At 54.9% G+C, this 20,589-nt stretch overlaps 1 protein-coding gene across 1 annotated transcript in view; it reads left to right on the plus strand.

The window, feature by feature from the left end:
- Positions 1-20,589, plus strand: part of ADGRB2 (adhesion G protein-coupled receptor B2) — a 108,902-nt gene that overhangs the window by 45,152 nt on the left and 43,161 nt on the right. The window contains exons 6-16 of the mRNA XM_044424930.1: positions 2,919-2,921; positions 4,628-4,792; positions 6,369-6,470; positions 7,098-7,204; positions 8,222-8,416; positions 11,671-11,739; positions 11,828-11,936; positions 12,803-12,949; positions 15,183-15,258; positions 16,562-16,664; positions 18,168-18,211. Of these exons, the coding sequence (XP_044280865.1) occupies positions 2,919-2,921; positions 4,628-4,792; positions 6,369-6,470; positions 7,098-7,204; positions 8,222-8,416; positions 11,671-11,739; positions 11,828-11,936; positions 12,803-12,949; positions 15,183-15,258; positions 16,562-16,664; positions 18,168-18,211 (1,120 nt within the window). The remainder of the gene's footprint in view (positions 1-2,918; positions 2,922-4,627; positions 4,793-6,368; positions 6,471-7,097; positions 7,205-8,221; positions 8,417-11,670; positions 11,740-11,827; positions 11,937-12,802; positions 12,950-15,182; positions 15,259-16,561; positions 16,665-18,167; positions 18,212-20,589) is intronic.

A 20,589-nucleotide genomic window follows, 5' to 3' on the forward strand; every position in this document is an offset into this window, starting at 1 on the left:
AAATGGCGACGGGCATCCGTGTTAACACAGCAGAAAGACGGTTCCTCCAGAGAAAGTAGCTGAGCTTGCACGCCAAAGGCTGGGGGCCATCAAGTCTTCACCTGGTGGCGAACAGACATCAGAGGAGGCACAGGGTGAGCTTTGCCGGGAAGACCTTCCTCCAAAGTGGCGCCACAACCTAAGAGGCCCCTTCCCAAACCGCTCCCCCGACATCTGCAGGCACGCCGGTCGCTCAGCGAAGTGCCAGCTGTGAGCCTTTCCACGTGCTTCTTGAAAAGGTGCACATCTGCAAAGGTTGCTCCGGAGTCATTCCTCTTTTAGCTTCTTGTAATCCACCACAGAATGTCTGTTCTGGGGCAGGCCAAAAATACCATGCACGAATGGCTGCTGCATCAGATCCGAGCTGCGCACTGCTTTCCAGCCCCGGGTCCTTTCCTTGGGTGTGCAGTGCAGATTCTTGGCTTCTGGATCCTGGTTTGACACTGCCGGAGACGCTCAGCTTGCTCCCAGCCAGGCCCCAGGCCTCGAGCAAGGCACCCTGCTCTGCCGGCCTGTCTGGAGTGACAGCTGCTCACCATAAAGTCTCTGCAGTGATGTGGTGGCCTCGGAGATGCCAATCACCCAGTGGCAGTGACTGATGGCCCCGCTCCCTCCTCTCCCCCGCCCAGCATCCATTATCAATTGCCGGTTTTTTGCGGAAGAGTGACAGCTGGGGCTGGAGGCCTGGAAAACTGGATGTGGCCAGGGCCGGCTGTTGGGGGTGCGGAGCCCTTCGGCTCTCTCTCTCTCGTACATGATCCGAAGCGGCTTTGCTTTTCTCCTTTTCCAGTTTGCAGAGTGCTCTGAGGCGCTCTTCCTTGCACAGAACCTGCTTGGCAGGCCGCAGATGTTCAGCTTGCTCCGGCAGGCATGTGGTCTATCTGGGGGCTTGAATGCAGCTCTCCCGGCTCTGATCCTGGGAGATGTTTCTTAGGTGTTTCCGGATCGGACCCCTCTGGGGGCAGACTTGCCGCTACTTTGGAAGCCCCCCCCCCCATCCCAATTCAGAATAACAGCAACTGGAAAGGCCTGTTGTCATGGCTGGCTAGCCAAAGCCAAGCCAAGTTGCAATACTCTTATATACAGTTGCCAGCAGAACCCTCCCTGACCTGCTGCCCTCCAGCATAACTAGTTGGGGATTATGGGAGCTGTAGTCCAACGTACCTGAGGAACATGAGGAGAAGGCTTGGTCACTGCGTTGGACTAAGACTGGAGAGATTTGGGTTGAAATTCCCCTCAGGCATGAAGCTCGCTGGTTAGCCTCACTCCCCCCCCCCCCCCGTTCTCTTTCTTGCAGCTTAGCCCACACCACAGGGTTTTGGGCAGGATAAAATTTGGGGGTGGGGGAATGATTGCCTACACCTAGAGACCCACCTGGGAAAGGGAGGACATGATGTCATGAACTGGTTCAGGACATATGGGAGCTTCAGGATCTGAGCTATTCGCACGGCAGCCTTACTTTCCGACCTGCAAAGCACCTCCTTCCCAGCTAGCCTCGCCTGCTGCCTTCCATTCGTCCATTCTGTCCAAAAGTCCCCCAAGGGCAGCGTGTGCGGTGCCTTTCCGGCTTCAGTTCCAGTGCAGATCCCTTCTGGGCTCTCCTCCTGCCCCGGCCCTCCCCACTTCTACCACCCACCTTCCAGGCTCAGCAGCCCATGCCGCCTTCACAGCCCCCTCTGTCATCAGTCTGCTAGCCAGCCTTCTCCTCCCCACACCCTTCCCCCGGGACCTATGCCTCAGAACACCCTTCCTACAGCTGCCTGGGCCCTTAGGACGCTGCCTTCCAAGCATTCTGCCCAGAGCCCAGGCTGTGTGAGGCGCCCATCCCAGCCAAACCGACCATTTCCCTTTCCCTCATGGGAGCCAGACAGCAATGCTTCTAGCAGGAGCTTTGGAGCATCCTTGGTGCCACAGCAGCTAAGCCGGTCAGCATGTCAGGTGCACAATCCAGTCACCACTTCTTTGGCATCTTTGGTTCCCTGGGGGCAGAGAGCTTTTGCCATCAGCCCAGGGGACTGGGGCCACCGGAAGGCTGGTGGCCTCAAGCCAAGGGGCTGGTCAACCTGGCCTGTCCATTGGCCAGCAAGGAGCAGCTGCAGGGCACTTGCTTCCCCTCCTTGCCAGGAAGAACCCTTAGCTCTGGCTGGTGGTTTTCCTGCTGGGATTGCAGAAGGAAGAGGGAAGAACAGTGTGGCTCCATCCACTGGCCTAAGGACGCCATTCTTGCAAAGGCACCCTGCCATTTAAATTCCCACTTGGAGCTTACTATCTTTTCTGGTCTGGAAGCTGATCTCCATTTCGCTTTCCTTGCATGTCTCATCAGTTTAGGTTTTAAGCCTGAGGGCACGACTTGTCACTCCTTTTGATTGATGGGAGTTGTTTTGGGAGACAATGATTGAAAAGCAGAATAATAATGCAGTAAATAAACAAACAGGTAAACAGCAAGCTCTCAAACTCCCAAGATGCTGGAAATAACCTGTCCCAATCCTTTCCACTGCTGCCCCGACCAGTTTTCAGCCACCCTTCTCCTGCTTACAGTGGCTCCGCCTTCCAGGAGAAAGGGCTCCACCAACTGCAAAGTCCATTTATCCTCAGGTGTTGCATGCCAGCAGTTGGATGGCCAGGTAGGAGCATTGCCGTGGAAGATGGGGCAGGGAGTGCTTTGGTGCGCAACCGGCTTCCGCCATGCAGTGTCCTCCAGATCCTTTGGTCTGTAAGCACCATCCTTTAAGATTGATGTGAGCTGCACCCTGCCTTTCTCCCCAAACCTGGGGCTTAAGGCAGCTCACAGAACCAGCTCAAATGCATCAAAGCAATGTGTTGCGATGCAATTATTATTAAAAGCGGCACTGGGCCACGAGACCCACTTACAGGTTAAGCCAGTTTTAAGTAAAGGAGCCTTTGAGGCAGCGAAGAGGGAGGGAAGGGGTTCCAGTGCCTGGGCCTTCTGTCCTTGCTGTTGACGAGGCCGGCAGGGCCGGATGGGAGGTGCAGCCCTCCCTCTTTGGAACATCTGGAAGCCCCCACTCCCAAAAGGCTGGCTTTTCTTGGCTGCTGCCCACCCTGGCTGCGTCAGTCAAGGGCCATCTCTCTTGCTCCCTTTTGCAGGCGGCCCCAGAGAGGTTGCCCCTCTGTGTGCTGTATTCTGACAGGCTGAAATCCCACCAAGGTGGGTGACTGGGTTGGGTCATGGGGCCCCCTCACAGGGCCAGCTATGAAGACCCGCTTGTGCCTTTCCCCCAGTCGGCCTAAGCAGTCAGCAAAACCAAGTGGTAGAACTTCTTCTAGGCTTTCTTTCAAATAATAGAACAAACTGCCTGCGCATACGAAGCTCGCGTGTCAAGCAGAAGGATCAAGCCCACTAGCCTTCTCCCCGATGGGCTGTCTCTCTTTGCACGAGTCTCACTTTGTTAGCCTCCACTGGAGGATGTTAAAACTCAGCGGCTCCTGCTGCAGCCTGGAATGGTACGGTCTAGAAAAGGGCCAATGGGACAGACTTGGGAAGAGCTAAAAGGAAGGGAGGCGAAACCAAGAAACTGCTTTGTAGGGGCTGGAGTAGCATTTTCCACTTTAAGGGTTAGGAATGAATGGCTCCTGTGAGCCCAAGGTATCCTTCTATAAAGAGGCTGTCTGTTGGCTCTCTGAATGATTCCTTGTGCTGGCTTGGCTATCTTCCCAGCACCCTCCACTGGATGTACACAAGCCCCTGCATCTCTCGGTTAAGTGTGGTTGGATCCTGCCTGTTAAGAGAGACTGCAGAATTGCCCCCTTTGTGCCTCACTGCATAAGTCACTGGCAGAAGGCAAGACCAGAGCGCTCTGCCTCCAGGCGGCCAGGGTGGGGGGCCGGCAATTCTGGGGCAGTTGGACACTTTCTGTTGCAGAGCGTTGGCTATCTTTTCTCAGGGGCACCTCCCGCAAACAAGGACTTGCACAGAAATGTAAAGTGTGGGTTGCACGACTCCAAAGAAGGGTCGCTCCTGCACATTCTTAAAAAAAACCCTTTTTGGTGTGTCGGGGGCACAGCGAGCCTCAGAATAATTCTGTGTTCAGAAATGTGGAAGGATTGGGCCAATGCGGGCTCCGGATGTGGGAAGCTCAGCCTCGGATCAGGGCCAGTGGGCGCCGGTTTGGTTGCTTGTTGCTTGGGATAGCGATTCTTGTTTGGCGGCTGCTTTGGGTGGCTGCGTTTGTGTGGGAGCAGAATTAAACCCTGTTCCTCACGCTGGTGGAGATCTGCAGATTCGGAGCCTTGAACGGAAAACACCCTGAGGAATGGAAATGAATCCCATTTGTTAAGGGCACCCTCCGGTCGGTCGCAGCTTGGGAAGGGGAGAGGGGACGGTGTTGCTTAAATGAGATCTGAATTATTGATAAATGGGTTTAATCATCCGTGGAATATTTGATTAAAGTAATTATCAGCCTGCACAGTTGTACCCCGGTGCTAAAGAAGGGATTCTGCTATCTCCCTGGCATTCTCTCCATCCTTCTGGCTAATAGGAATTTAGCTGGGGAGTGTGTGCGCGTGCACGCGTGCGTGCTGGGAAGATCGCCTGACTGCCCTCCCTTTCTCCTTCCTCGAACTGCAGCTGACAGCAAGTGGGGACCCTGGAGCCACTGGAGCTTGTGCTCCAAGACTTGTGACACAGGCTGGCAGCGACGCTTCCGTATGTGCCAGGGCACAGGCGTGCAAGGCTACCCGTGCGAGGGCAGCGGGGAGGAAGTCAAGATGTGCAACGAGAAGAAATGCCCAGGTACCTGTCCCTGCCCCAGCGGCTCTCCCTGTGGCTCAGCCCTCCTCCAGGCCACTGCAAAACGAGCTGTCTCGCCTTCCCCTCGGAGCAAGATGCATTTCAGCGCACACGGGGCCTGATCCGCCCTCCTCTGCTGCTCCACTGCCCCCCCACCCCGGAATGAGGCAGCTGCCTGGGTATTTGCATCTTTGCACACTGGCTTTGTGCCTGCTTCACGCTCTTCATCTTTCCTTTCCCCTCCCCACCAAATTCAGTTCGTTGGTCCTCTCAAGAATTACTTGCCCTCTTTCAGCTCAAGTTCAAGTTCAGAGAAGTTTCGGGGAGGGGGGCATCCCAGCGGTGGGAGGGACAAGAAGCAAAAGCGGGGCCACGTTCCAAGAATACCAGCCCAGCTCCAAGCTCTTTTCATTTACAGCTTTTACTGTCGGTGACTAGGCCCAAGGGGAGGGGGCGAAGTGTGCAAGCGGCAGGAAAACACCAAAGCACCAGCAGCCGAGGGTGTGGGGGTGGCTGTCAGGAGAGCTTAGGGGGCTGGTCTGGCACCCCTCTGCTAGCTCTGATCACTCACCCTGCAGATTAAACCTGGCCCCCCTGCCTGGGAGAGGGCCAAGCCCTGGAGAGAAGGGGGGATTCATTCTTCTTGCTGAAGAGAGAGAATCAGGCCGAGTGAAGTCAGCACAGGCAGGCAGCGTGGCGCCGCTGGGTTAGCCGGCTCTTCCCGTCTCTGAGGGGGCTGGTCGGCTGCATTTCTCTGGCCCACGGAGCAGCCTTGCAAGGCGCTCTGTCTGCATCTGCACTTGGCCGGCCAGCCAGGTGCTCACACTGGCCCCTTTTCCTGGAAGTGCTCTGCTGCCCAAGTGTCGCTCATTCGGTGATCCCACAGGGCCCCGGATGGGATCGGGCATGGCTAGCAGGGCGATGGGACTGGGGTCCTCCTCTCCTCTTTGCTGGGCCTCTTTCTTTACGAAGGGCTCCCAGCTGCGTGGAGAGGAAGCCTGCAAATGCAGCCGACCCCCATCTTTGGTGCAGGGGCACCTCGGCTGCGAGACACCCAGGCAGAAGCGAGGTGCTGCCCGTGTGCGTTCTGGAGGGCTCGACAGCTGGCCGACCCCTGTGGGCGCCCCACACGTGAGGCCACGTGTGCCTGTGGGACCGCAGGCCGGAGTCCTGGGTGCCGAGCTGAGGGAATCCGACAAACCAATGGGCGTCCCTCGCAGGGCCCAAATGTAGCTCTCCGCTTAAAGCTACCCTGTCCCCCTGACCGGGGGTCTTTCCCCTTCAGTGGGTCTCCAGCTCTTGGACAGCCTCTCCCGAGGCTTAGTGGCCGGGAGCAAGAGCTGTTGGCCCAAACACGTGGGCCTCCCTGCCCCACCCGCCTTGGCAGGCCACCCCGGAGCTCCCAGCCAAAGCGGGTCCTGTGTCCGGATCTGCACTAACACGTGCGCCACCCTGCCCGCTAGCCATGGCCCCCCTCGCAGACCCACCCAGTCTCGCCCCTGCATGCCCCAGGTGCTCGCCACACTCCCCTCGGGCCGCGCTGCCGGCCCACCCACCTCTCCCGCTTCTCCCGCTGCAGCCTACCGCGAGATGTGCAAGGACGAGCACGCCACGCTGGTGGCTTGGAAGAAGGCGGCTGCCGGCGAGATGGTCTACAACAAGTGCCCATCCAACGCCACAGGTGGGCCGCTGCCCTGCTCTTCGCAGGCTCCGCGCAGGGTCTGGGCACCTGCGGTGGGGGGGAGTGCAGAGGGCCCCATGGGGGCTGCACAGGGGCAGGAGTTTCCTGCGGAAAGTGGGGGACCCTTCCCCGCCTCTGCGCCGGCAGTCCCGCTCCAGTTTGCGCTGCCAGCACTTTAGGGCCCACAGGGGCCCCATGACATCCCTCCTCTGCCCTTCTGGGGCGACTGTGCCCTCACCAGCGTTTATCTTAATTTTTAGAACATTAGACTCTGATGGCACAGCTTCATTTGCACAGTTTCAAAACCGCTTTGCACCTCCCACTTAAAATGTGCACAGAGTCAGCTTTGGGGCAAGACTCTTGCAACGGCTCCCCTTGGAACATCCCCGGGGCTCCCCCCGGCCCCGGCCGGACGTTTTGCACACGCTCGCGCGTGGAGCGGCGCTGAAGGGGGCCAGCCGCAGGCCACTGCAGCATCGCGCCGTTTCCTCGTTAAATGCCGGGATGGGGCCCACCCGCAGGTCGGGTCCTGGGCGGGCCATGGCCCTGTCCAGGCAGCAGTGGCCCCGGGCTGGGCAGCGGGCCTCCCTGGTCGCCAAGCCACGTGTCGCCTGCCTCCTCTCCTAGGGTCCGCCAGTCGCCGGTGCCTGCTCAACTCCCACGGGGTGGCCTACTGGGGCGCCCCCAGCTTCGCCCGCTGCATTTCCCACGAGTACCGATACCTGCATCTTTCGGTAGGTGCACCAAGGAGACCGCCCCCCTCGGTGGCCCCGATTCGGCGCTTTCCCCATTTCCTTCGGAAGAGCTGCGGACAAGGGGAGGCGGTGTAACGGCCAGCCCTGACGCACAGGGGGTTCTTGTGGCTGCAGCACCCAGCCCTGTGGATCCATTCACACGGCCCGTGTTTGCACCGGGGAGGAGGCCCTGTGAAAGCCGTGGGGTCTGCACTGCTCATCCGATGCCAGACCACCCCAAATACCTTGCCTTCCAGCAAGGAAGCCAGCGTAGCGTCGTGGCGAGAGCCCTGAACTGGGACTCGGGAGATTCGGGTTCGAGCTTACCGCGTGGCTTTGGGCCAGCCACTGACTCCCAGCCTAACTACCTCCCAGGGTTGCTGTGAGCATAAGACTGAGAGGAGGAAGATTATGTAAGCCACCTTGAGTATGTTGGATGAAAAAAGGTGGACTATAAATGTAAGGAAATAAAAACGGGAAAAGAGGAGAACCTGGTAAACCGACTTGGGTTTCTTGCAGGAACAATAAAAGCAAGGGATATATGCCCTCTATGCAATAAGCTCAGAGGGAACAGGAAAGGCTGAGGGGAAGACGGTGATGGGATCTCCTAGCATGGGAATGGTTTCGAGCCATCAACTCATGGCTCCCAGTGTGGATCATGGAGCACCCCTTGGAGAAAGTTCCGTAGGGTTCAGCAGGGTCCAGCACTCCTCAGCTTCTCAGCCCCCAGACCAGCCTGCGTGCTGGGTCCCCTCGAGCAGGGTGCTGTTGTAGGAGCCCTCCCAGACTAGCGACAGAGCTCCTTCGCTCTGCCCTGCCTCACGGGGCCCTTTCTGAGGGGAGATGCTGGCCTGGCCTGCGGAGCAGAAAACTTGAATGCAGAGTTTTGATGGGCCCTTGCCAGAAGCCCTTTGCTTCCTGTCTCCCGTTGTAACCTTCTGGGCACAAATGCTTTTCTGCTGGTGAGCTTCCCCTTGCCCCATTTCTCTCTCTCTCTCTCTCTGTCCCCAACTGAAGCTCCGCGAGCACCTTGCAAAGGGCCAGCGCATGCTGGCAGGTGAGGGCATGTCGCAGGTGGTCCGTGGTCTGCTGGAGCTCGTGGCACGCAAGACGTACTACAGCGGAGACCTGCTTTTCTCCGTGGAGATCCTGCGCAACGTCACGGACACTTACAAGAGAGCTACCTACATCCCTTCTTCGGATGATGTGCAGGTAGCGTTGCTGTGCGGGAAAAGAGGGACTTGCAGGGCTCATGTCGGGGATGGAAAATTTCATTTTTTCCTACGCAACGGGCCACAGCGCTCTGTGGTTTGCCCACAGTGTACAGGGCCAAACTGGAAGGGGCTTGTTTCCATTTCAATGGGAGTGCTGAATCTTCTCCATCTGGAGGGCTGAACTCCATTAGAGGGGATGTGGCTAGATCAGAACCTTTGGGAGCTGGAAGGGGACCTTTGATCTGAGCTTCTGCATGCCTGCATTACAATACTATACAGGAAGTTCCCTACTATGAACCTTCAAGTTGCAAAATTTCAAAGATTAAAATTTTGAAGATTTGCATTCCCAACCACATCAGTTCTTTTTTCTTTTTAACTGTTAATTCTCCCCCCTCCCCTAAATGAAATCAAGCCATCTCTCTGAGAGAATTGGCTGCCTCTCCCCACTCAGAAAAATGTGCTGCGTTTCTTGGTATCTTGTGAAGATTGGAGAGTCTGGAGCAGTTTCTCCCTTTTGTGAAATGAGTTGGAGGCTGCTGTTTCTCCATGCAAAGCGAGTGGGCCTGGCTTAGCGGCACCAGTGCCGGCTTCCTTGTCTAAGCAGCTTTGCGGCCTCCAGAAACTCAGTTCCAAATGGGGAGGAGATGGCAGCGGTCAAAGAAAGCACCTTTCCACTCAGCTCCCAAATGGTCAAGACACAGGAAGCGAGGGGAGAATGTGGGTAGGAGAGAGATCACACCCACTTGACCCCCAGATTATTCTGATCATTCACATCCGATTCTTAAAGCCAGACTGCAACACTCTGGCTACTTAATGGTGTGTGTGGGGGGGTGTGTGCATGGGCTGCAATTATGAATTTGGGCAACTTCAAATATCGTTTGTCATCGAAGTACCAGGGCTGCCTCTTCCGAGGAACACTATGCGATGGTCCAAGGCTCCGCAGAAGGGCTGCTGTTTTTTGTTTCCGAGCTTTGCGACCTTCCCTCTGTTAGTTGGGTACCCTGGCTAACTTTGTTGAACATATGAACAAATTGGACCTACGAATGCGCTCTCGGAACAGAACCCGTTCATAGGTAGGGGACTGCCTGTACATTGTCTTGAACATGTTCAAAGGATTTCTAGGCAAAAGCCCAATTCTACCTAGAGATGTCTTAGAAAACCACAGTGGGCTCGAGTGATTCTGAATGGACTCATGTGAGTTTCCAAGAATCGGGGCCACGGACTTGCCAGCAGGCCACCTTTCCCCGTGTCATGCAGATTCTGCAGTCTTGTCGGCTTTGATCCCATACTCTAAAGCAGGGGTCCTCGAACTAAGGCCTGCGGGCTGGATCCGGCCCGCCATGCCCATTTAACCGCCCCGCCCCACAGGTTTTGCACTTGCTGGGCAACATGTGGGCGTGTGTGGGCATGTGGTTTGCTCACGAGGAGGTCATTTTGGACCTAATTGGAGAAAATAATCTCGCGAGCAAGCCAGTGCCTTGCCCCACGTGCGCCCCTGTCCCCACCTCGCCTCGCATGCGTGCACATGCGCCCCCCTGCCCACACCGCCTTGGCGGCCCGCACCCACCACCGGCACCTGTCAACTGGCCCCCTTTTGAAAAAGTTTGAGGACCCCTGGGCTAAAACATGAAATGTGCATTTGGGGCTGCAGGATTTGCACATTCTCGGGAATTTGTGAACTTTCTTAGCAATAGCTTTGTGAAAAGTGCAGTTCTGTTAATAAGAGGATGATGGAACAAAAGCTACGGGGCAATTTGCAAAACATGGATGGAATGAATTTTCCCAAGTCTGTACATTACCACCAGAAAAGCCAGTTTTAGTGAATTGCATAAATTAGGCACTATAGTTCTGCTTCTTTCGCCTTTCCCTTAGGAGGGACGGGTGCTACACATGATGGAAAAGTGTCACTCTAACGGGAGAGAACCCTACTCAGCTGCTCCCAGAGGCTCGAGATTTTAGGCTCTGCATGCTAAGGACTAGAAACATGCTTTAAAAATAAAAAGTCCTCTTCCTGCCCCCTTCTCCTAAAAGCTGAATTCTGAGAAAGGTTGTCAATGCAATTCAAGGCAAAAGGAAAGTGTTTCTGTACAGGAAAGTGTTAATAAGCCCATAAAGGCCCAGTGATGATGGAACAGTCTGTTCTGCTATCCAAGCAAGTCTAGTGGATTAAATTCAGATATGTGTAAGCAGACATGTGAATGGGGAGCTTTTATTTCAGCATGCCGGAAAAAGCATTAAATATAACCCAAAGCAAAAATGAATAAGAATGCTTTAATGGTTTTGCCTTAGAAGAGCTGTAAATTGGGGGCACATTTTTAATACATTGTTTGTTGCAACAGTTCAGAAATGTTTACAGATTTTAGGAGTGTTTTAAACATTAAGAATGTTTTGCAATGACTTTTCAATTACAGTCCCTGAGGAGGCAAAGTTCTTTTCAAAGCACACTGGGCATAATAAAGTTTTTCCAGGCACCTAGGAATATTTTCTCTTCTGTTCTGTGACAGTGCAACTCACTAACTGGAAAACACTGGAGTTTTTACAGAAACTCCTGGTACAAGAGAGGCCTCGAGAAGAAAACAAGCCAAAACATTTTGAATGACAGGCAACATTTCTCAAGGGGGATCCTGCACATTCCTCATGCTGAGTTGGATGGATGTGCATGCCTTCACAGACACTGCAGCGAAGGGTGGGCAACTGATGGTGCTTCAGAGGCCATCTTTGCTCTCCAGAATCCCCTCCTTGCAGGGGAGTCGGGGAAAAAGCCTGAAATGGACTTTGGGTGCTACGGAGGAGCTCTAGAGCCCCAAAAGGCTCAGACTGAACTTGGCATGCCACAGGTTCCTCTGGTCAAACATCCAGACTAGTTTCTCTGAAGGCAGGACGCGCTCCAACGGAGCAAAGCTCAGGGAGCCAAGGTTCCATTTGGATGCCAGGAAGCACTTCCTGACAGTCAGGACCCCGAGGGTGTGGAATGGGCTTCCACGGGAGGTGGTTGAGGCCCCACCGGTGAGGGTGTTCAAGGATAGGCTGGACGTCCACATGGTGGGCATGTCGTGAGCGGAGCCGGCTGGAGCCGGGGGTCAGACTAGATGGCCCGGGAGGCCCCTTCTGACTCGCTCTGTTTCTATGTTTCTCCACCACCCATGGATGCAGAGGTGCAGTGAGGGCCTGAGGCAGTCTCCCCAGCCCCAACACAGTGGGGGCTTTCCCAGCACCTGCCCCTGCACCTCAACCTCTTTTCTTCCCCCACAGCGGTTCTTCCAAGTCGTCAGCTACATGGTGGATGCCGAGAACAAGGAAAAGTGGGAGGATGCCCAGCAGGTGGGTTGACGGGTGTTGTCTGTGGGGCTGGCTGGTGGGGAACCAGCTGACGTCAACGCTTCCTCCATCCCCTTCTCGTGCTGCTCAGGTCTTGCCTGGCTCCGTCCTCCTCATGAAGGTGGTCGAGGATTTCATCCATCTGGTGGGGGAAGCTCTCAAGGCCTTCCAGACATCCCTTATTGTCACGGACAACTTGGGTGAGTGGGCAGAGAGCGGGTGCGGGGTGGGCCTTTGCCAGGTGGGTGGCGGGCTGGAAAGAAGGTGCCCAGGCAGGAGTACGGGCAGGTGTATGCCAAGGCCACGTCCGGGGGGAGTGTGTTTCCCGGCCCTCCCACCTGGGTGAGAACACAGGACTCAGACTGGGGTGCGACAGGCAGGAGGTATTTCTGCCGTGATGCTCAGGGCGTGGCTCCATTGGCATGTTTCTGCCCCCTTCCCATCCAAGAGCTTCGTGCTGCCCGCCCGCCCCAGACGCTGCTGTTAGGAGCCCCGATTGCAGGAGACGGCCATTATGATTTCCCCTGCAAGCTTACTTTTTAACATTTTGCGTTCTTTCCCTTTTATATCTGGAAAGCTTCCTATGCTTTATCTCGTGTGCACTTGTTAAAGTCTTACCAAAAGCACACCGAAAGGACAGTCCTGCACCCGCCCCAGCTTGCAGAGGGCCATGATGTACCTGCCTGCCATGTAGCCGTTAAAGGCAAAGAGTCCATCCAAAGGAAGAGCTGGCAACCTAATTCTAACATGGTGGAATACATAGATTCTAACACAGACATTTAAGAGCCAGGCACCGAAAGCCCTGAGCCTGGACTCTCCCACATTAGGATGTTTAGTTTTTATTTTTTTCTCCATGCCATTCATGAAGAAATTCGTGGCCTGGGGGAGGTATTTCTCATCAAAGCGCCTGGCTATCCCTGGCAGCAGTGGCTTGGTCCTTCAGCGTATCGTCCTGCACTTCATGGCGTCAGCCTAGAAATCGCTCATGTTGAGCAAGGAGTCCAAGGGGGCTTGGTCCACTCATATGCGCCCTCCGCTTCCCCCTTCTCTCCCCCACCCTTGGCAGTGATCAGCATCCAGAGAGAGCCGGTTTCCGCTGTCTCCAGTGACATCAACTTCCCCATGAAAGGCCGGCGGGGCATGAAGGACTGGGCCCGCCACTCCGAAGACAAGATCTTCATTCCGAAGGAAGTGCTCAGCCTTTCCTCTTCTGGTGTGTGGGCTGCACTCGCTGGGCTGGCTGCTTGGGGGGTGGGTGGGAGGAAGGAGCCCAGCGCACTGCAGTGAGAGCATCCATCGCATTGTACATTTGCATTCGGAGAAGGACAGGAAGCAAGCGCCCGACGCTGTCGCTTTGTGGAGCCGGGCAGGAGCGGACACGGTCGGGGCTGAACGAGAGTGGCTCCATGAGAGCCAGGCCCTCTGAGGGAGCGCAGGGCAGATGAGCAGAGCAGGAAAATGGTCTGCCTAAGAAAAGACAGGAGAGGAGCATAAAAGGGAAGCAACTGCCCTGACATGGTTTCCAAACTCTTCTTATTTTAGACATTCATAAGATCGGGCCTGGAGGTTTCAGGTTCCCCTTCTATTTCAGAACTCAAACCCATTTTCCCGAATCCCACATCAAAATGTGAGGATGAGGAAATTGATTTGTTTGCTTGGAAGGCATTTCGTATTGCGCGCTGACCTGTGTGTGCACACAGGCATGCAGCTGATTGTGCAAGCAGTGTGAGCTGTGACGTTTGCACTCGCAGACCCTATATGCATGATGCAGCTGGGGGAATGTGGCTGGGCAATGGCCTGCACTCATGGTTTGGAGGCCTTTGCTCTCGTCTTGCCTGTGCATCAAAACAGGTGCCTCCTGGCTGGCTTCTTCGGCTGATCCGGTTGCTTTTAGAAACATAGACACATAGAAACAGAGCGAGCCAGAAGGGGCCTCCCGGGCCATCTAGTCTGACCCCCGGCTCCAGTCGGCTCCGCTCATGACATGCCCACCATGTGCATGTCATGGCGCGCCATCCCATACTGAGGACTTGTCCTGTTACTGTGGAGCGAAGAGTTTTCCCTCCATGCCGTGTTGGGTCACTCTCCTGATTCTTTGTTAAGGAAGTGGGTGGCTTATGCATGCCGGCCACTGCCAGTGAAGCACGCTTCTGCCCCTTAGGATTCCTCCCACGGGACTGGTTTGGATCGCCAAATTTGCTTTGGCCTGCTTCGGGCACGTTTGGTGCCCCCACGCACAGCCCTTTGGCTCCCACGTTGCTCCTTCCTCACGCAAGCCGCCAAACGAGCCAGGTTAACCAGCGCTCCCCGTGACTTGCGGATGAGGAGCCGCGGTGATGGCAGAGGCAGTGCAGAGGAGTGGCCGGCTGGGGCTGGGCTTGCATCCTCCATCTGGAGTCCCAGGTCCCCGGGAGGCCATCTGCGCCACCCTGGCCCTGGCTGGAATACTGGTGCGAAGGCCCTGGTGATCTCCAGGCACATTTGCTCACATGTGCTTCCTCCCCCTGATCCCTTCTGCCTGGAGTTTTCTTTCTGACATGCTTTAACCCTTCTCTTCCCTCTCCATGCATCCCCTTTTACAAATAGGACTGCCACTATGAGATGGGGTCCGGAAAGACACAGACACACATGCGTGCACACAGACTGCAGAACTTATGTTAATTGATTAGCATATGCAAATGTGCGCTTTTGGCTCCCCCATGGGCCTCAGCCCTGGGTCTTTCTGGAGCCCAGCACTGTGCTTAGGCTCCTGGTTTCCAGGCAAGCCAGAAGGTGGAGGCTGGGCTGCTGAATGCTCACTTGAGGAATGTGTCTGTCGCTGCCCTCACTGTGGGGGCCTGTTGCTGCCAACAAGAAGAAGGGCCTTTTCAGTGGCGGCCCCCCAGTTGGGGAGCAGTCTCCCCGCTGAGGCCCACCTGGCACCAACCCTAATAGTTTTTTGGTGTCAGGTTAAGACTGTCTTCCATTGCAGGGCAATTCACCAGGCGCCGTTATATTGGGGCTTTGCCAGCTGCTGAACAGGCCGGTCTTTGAGCCTGGCTACTGCGCATCCTTTCGTATGTGTTCTAAGCCTGGTTTCAAATTTCGTATGGCAAGCTTTCAACGGCGTTTCTGTTGCTGTGTCTGTTTTATATTATTTTATGTACTGCAAACTGCTGAGAGGGCTTTGCTATTGGGCAGTCCAGAAATCAAATGCATATATAACCACATTTTCCAGCAGCCCGCCCAGGTCCGGCTGAGAACCCTTCTTCCTTCTGCCAAGGCAGGGGTGGAGGGAGGCGCACGAGACACTGGTCACCCCACCTGGCGGGTGAAGAAGCGGCCTGGGAGCCAAACCGTGCACTGGCATCTTCCCCAGCCAGCCTCCGAGAAGAGGCACCCTGCTGGCCGGAGCGGCTGGGTCCATGCACGGAGCACTGCCATAACCAGGGCTGTTCTTTCCTCAGAAACAGACGACTCGTCCTATTTTGTCATTGGCGCCATCTTGTACCGCACGTTGGGACTCATCCTGCCTCCTCCTAGGTGAGTGCCTGGCCACGGAGAAAAGGGCCAGCAATAGCCGCTGGCCACAATGGCCCTCCAGTGCCTGCAGGATCGGGGCTGTGTGCTGAGAATTGCAGAGGGAAGGACACTGTCACCCGGCTTGGGGCGGCTCCCTGGGGTGTCTGTTGGGCCAAGCGGGAACAGCTTTGCTCCGATCCAGCACGGAGCATCCCGTGTCCTTGCATGGTGGCACATGGAAGAAATGTGTCCGTGGGTCGGCACAGGCTGTTCTCAGAGCAAAGGCACGAGAGCGCCTCTGGGTGCCTTTGCATTCTACGTGCATCCACTGGATGGTAAAGCCGGCAGGTTCTGCACTGTGAGCGCGGGTGGTGGGCAAGTGCAAGCGCACACGCTGCCCCTGGGCATCTGGAGTCCGGACCCGAGAGCCTCAACCTGGGGCCGGTGCCCCGCCTCGGAGGCTTTTGGACCTAAGGCGTACTGAGGTCTCAGGGCTGTTTGCAAGCACAGAGGGGGCCCTGGCCCTGCACTCTTAATCCCTGTGAGGGGCAGCAGAACACAGACCCTGGACTGGCCGGGTTTGGAGCAGATCCTGAGACAAGGCCTTCCCCTCTCGCCTGGGCAGTGGGGTCTGCTGTGCACCATGGGGCTTTCCGGTTGCACATTTGGAGACCCTGACCTGAAGAGTGCTCTTCACACCTCGAGCTGCGTGTTAATATCTGTGCCATCAGGCAAAACATGAGTGAAGGGTGATGCTTCCCTTTTGTGTACGCACACAGTCGTGTAGTTTCCCCGACTTGTTTCCGTCTCCATCCTTTTCTAGTGCAGCATAATTTGTAGAATGAACACAACAAGCTTCCCAGTATATAAGGGAAAGGCCAATGTGAAAGCCCCACAAATAGGCTAACAGGTGCAGGACCTCAAGCCATCCAGCCATCAAGAGTGCTCAGGCTGCAGCCCAGCACCTCCTGCTCGGAGATAAACCCTGCTGCAGTGAAGCATAGGACTGCGTGGCCGGAGCGTTCCTCGAAGATGCTTAGACTTTGACTAGGGAGACGCTCCTGGGCAGACGTTATTTTGGGGCCAGTCCCCAGGGGGCTTCTGCTTATGCCTTTCCGTGCACCTTCCGGCGGCCTGCCATGGCTCCCAGTGCCGGTGGCTCCCACGGTCTCCCTTGCACCCTGCAGCCTGCATTACTGGGGAGGTCGGTGAGGTCGATGCAAAGGTCCAGTGGCTTCCCTCCGCCCCTTCACGAATCGTTCGGCAGTGGACCCCTGTGCCACGGTTGTGCAGGGGAGCCACGCACTTTCCTGTCCCTCCACAGGAGTCCCCTGGCTGTCATGTCCAAGGTTCTCACGGTGACAGTGAAGCCACCAACCAAGGCTGTGGAACCCTTGATTATAGTGGAGTTGTCCCACATCATCAATGTAAGTGCATAAAGGGCCCCCCATTAGTGAAGGCCGGGTGTTAAATGGGCGGAGACAGTTGCCTTCCAATCTCTCAGGTTTGCTTGAAAACTCCTTACATGCAAATCCTGTCTGGGTCTCTTTTCCCCGCCCCTGATCTGCTGATATTCTCCTGTGCTGCAAAATGACCAGGTTGAGACCATGGAACAGGGTAGCAAGAATGGAGCAAAACAGGTCTGTGCAAATCTCTGTCAGCCCAGGTTTCGAAATGAAATGCGGATCTTTCTTGAATCCCAAGAGAGTGTGAATTTGCATAAAACCATGCCAGATGGAAAGGGGGGGGGGTTGCTTTTTTCCTCTTCCCTTTTGTTTACTTTGTGGAAAGGGGGTTAGCTTGTGTGGTCTAAGTGATGAAAACAAGCACAGACACCATGGAACAAGAACAGCTGTAAGAAAAGCTGCACTAAAAGAAAAAGAGCAGCATGGACTGATAGTTATTTTCATCACAATCGAAAGGGGTTGCTTTTAAATCAAGGGGCATTTTTCCTATTTACTTTGCAAATACCCTGCACTGACAGAAAGACAAACAAGTGAGTCTTAAATCAAATCAAGCCAGAACTTCCCCTGAAGCAGAGATGACAAAACCGAGGCTGTCCTATTTCGGGCACATCATGAGAAGGCAAGACTCACTGGAGAAGGCAATCATGTCAGGGAAAGTCAAAGGGAAGTTGGAGGGGAAGGCCAGCTATGAGATGGATCAAGTTCCATCGAAGAAGCTGCACCCTTGGCTTTGCAAGAATTGAGCAGGGCTGTCAAGGGCTGGTCATGTTGGAGGCACACATTCACAGGGTTGCCATAAGTTGGAGATGATTTAACTTTTGCCTAGCACAATTTAAGAAGGTGCAAGAATTCTCCCTGGATAAAGAGGAAAGATTAGAATTACCATTTATTATGTAGCACATTTTTACCCCACCCTTCAGCAATGCTCTAAGTGTGGATGCCAGTAAACTTTAAATAATATACCCTGGATTTATGGGTATCTGTTGGTGACATACAGGTATGTGAGGGGGTGTCACACGGAGGTGGGTAGAGACCTGTTCTCCCCTGCAGAGGAGGGCAGGACGCGCTCCAACAGAGCCAAGCTCAGGGAGCCAAGGTTCAATTTGGAAGCCAGGAAGCGCTTCCTGACAGTTAGGATCCCGAGGGTGTGGAATGGGCTTCCACGAGAGGTCGTTGAGGCCCCATCGTTGCGGGTGTTCAAGGATAGGCTGGACGTCCACATGGTGGGCATGTCGTGAGCGGAGCCGGCTGGAGCCAGGGGTCACACTAGATGGCCCGGGAGGCCCCTTCTGACTTGCTCTGTTTCCATGTTTCTATGTATCTCTGCAAGCTATGCAGCTTTTCCTTTTTGTGCAGGAAATCACACTTCCCCGAAGTAGGAAATGAAATTAAAAAAAAAAGTTATTGGGCACCCCGAACCCACTGAACCCGAGTAATGGCTCTTCTTCTCTGCCTCTCCTCCAGGGCACCTCTCACCCACAGTGTGTCACGTGGGAATACACCAAAGTGTGAGTACCTTTTGCCTTGTAAAAGCGCAGTCTGTGGAAGGGCATGAAAACCGGTGGTGGGCACAGGCACCCGGCCGATGGGGTGGGGAGGTTCCGAGTGCATGTGAATAGAACTGAGGTGGGACAAGTGGGTGGATCATTGAAATGGGTCCTTCCAGTCTTTCAAGCTACAGATTTCAAGGAAATCTTGCACAGATCGAATGAGTTCATACCTCTAAGAATCTGACCTGCAGTGAGGTAGCTTTTTCCAAGTCACTTGGATTCAGTTGATTTGCAAGCTGTTTTTGTTTGTTTGTTTTGCTTTAATTCTTCATAATTTAATGCAAACTTAATCAGGCAAGTGCAATGATATGTATTTTCAAGGATCAGTGGGTTTCTGAGAATTTGCACAACTGTAAGCAGACAAGGGAACAAAAGCTACCTGACACTCCATGAAGTGTAGCTGAAATGGCTTTTGCACTGTCCACACACCCCTCCTCCAAGCTCTCGGGTTTTAGTCTTGCCTGCTGTGCTTCACTGTCCAGTCCTGCCCCCCTCCTGGGGATTGGAAAGCCCCTCAGGCCAGAAGGGGAGCACCTAGCAGAGAAGCTTTATGGGAACCGGAAGGTGGTGGGCACACTGACTCCAAGCACAGAACTGCCGCTCAAGGAAGCCAGACGTGGCTGGTGGCGTTCCTACAATTTAGACAGCATCTTGTGCTCAGACAGGCCTGGTGGGGGCTCTAGTTCAGCTCAGACTTCCAGCATGGCTTTTCTATGACTGTTGCTGATGGAAATGCTTCTTCCAAAGCCTTCTTCCAGGTGTTCGATTGGAACTGGTGTTGCATTTTTGGGATTGGTTATGTGGCTCTTGGGTGGAGAAAGACGGGTGAATGGGAGATTGTATTGTGGTACTGGTGTGTGTGTGTGTGAGAGAGAGAGAGAGAGAGAGAATGAGAGAGAGAGAGAATGGATACTGTGATGAAGTTTCATTTTCTGCATGAGTCAGCTCCCTTTGGCTCTCTACTGCTCCTCTGAAGGCATTTCCGGCTGTAAAGTTGCACTTTCTTCACTTCAGATCTCATAGTAAATGCTGCTGTCTGCTATTGGCATTTGGTTCTGGATGAGGTCTTTCTGGGTTGCCAAGACCCAGCTAGTTGGTGCATCTCTGTCCGTGTTTGCCCAGATGGGTCTTGTGGGCTCGCCGGAAGGTTGCCCCAGGGTGGGGAACATCTGCACTCTGGCTGCTTGGGGAGTGTGGAACGGCTGCTGGGCAGCTGCCTTGGCCGAGGTGGAAGGTGTGTGCCTGCCGCTGCTGGCAGGGAGTCGTTTAGGGATTCCGTCGGTGTGCATCCTTTGTGCGGCCTATAGAACTGCCTGGTGGGCCCATCTTGGAGATGGTGTCTCTGCACCATCCTCTGCTGATTTATGGTCTTCACAGGGTGACCTTGGTCAAATTGCAGCCTCGTCTCTAAAACGGGAATGGCACAATCTTTCACCGCAAAGAGTTGTACTTTGATGGAATAACTTAAAATCAAATGGTCCTACCTACTCTGAATGATGAAACGGCTTAGAAGAGGAAGGGTGCCTAAGCGAGTGTGTATATTTTGATGAATTAATCGACCTGCTGACTTGTAGAGACTCGGGTTCATTTGGCACAGAAGGCCCTCCGTTTTGCTCGTTTGCACCTTACACACACACACACACACACACACACACAGAGAGAGATGAGACTCACCTCACGGATCTTTCTGTAGGATGCATATTCCCTTCGCTCTGATCTATGCAGTTCTTGTGCACGTGGACCAGCTCTTCCCCTGTTCCGTGCCCTTCTCTCCAATGCTGCAGAGCCTTGACGCTGGTGCTTTTTGAAATGTGATCTCTCCAGGGCTACAGGGTCCGGGTCTTCCGCGAGGCAGCAGAAGGCAAGGACTGCAGCCCTGGCCTCGGCCCCCGCAGAGCTCCCCGGCCCCAGCAGGAGAGCTGTCCGCTCTGCCAGTGCTGAAGCCCCCTTCCTTCCGGCTGGCATTGCACTGCAAGAGCAGGGGTCACGATGCATGGAAAGGGCATGCAAGAATACCTCTTCTCAGTCTCCACCTGCCCCGCCGAGAGGCTCCCTGAATGAGGCCAATCTCCCCTCACCCACCGTGGGTTCACTCGGTTAATAATGGCTATTGATTATGGATGCCTCCTGCCTGCCAGATGGAATTCGTTAGCAATGGGCTAGGAGGGAGGAGAGAGTAGAGGATAGAACAGGGCAGATGCCCTCACGAGAGAGAGCGAGAGAGAGCGCGAAGCTGGCACTCGTGCTGCTCCTCGGACGTGTCTCGCGGGAGCCCTTGGACTTTCACGTGGAGGAACGTGCAACTCGGGCCTGGTCGGGCATTCACCCTGCTGCAC

This window comes from Varanus komodoensis, unplaced genomic scaffold, assembly GCF_004798865.1.
Source record: "Varanus komodoensis strain SLA01 unplaced genomic scaffold, ASM479886v1 scaffold15, whole genome shotgun sequence".
In the NCBI taxonomy this organism is placed as follows: Eukaryota; Metazoa; Chordata; class Lepidosauria; order Squamata; family Varanidae; genus Varanus; species Varanus komodoensis.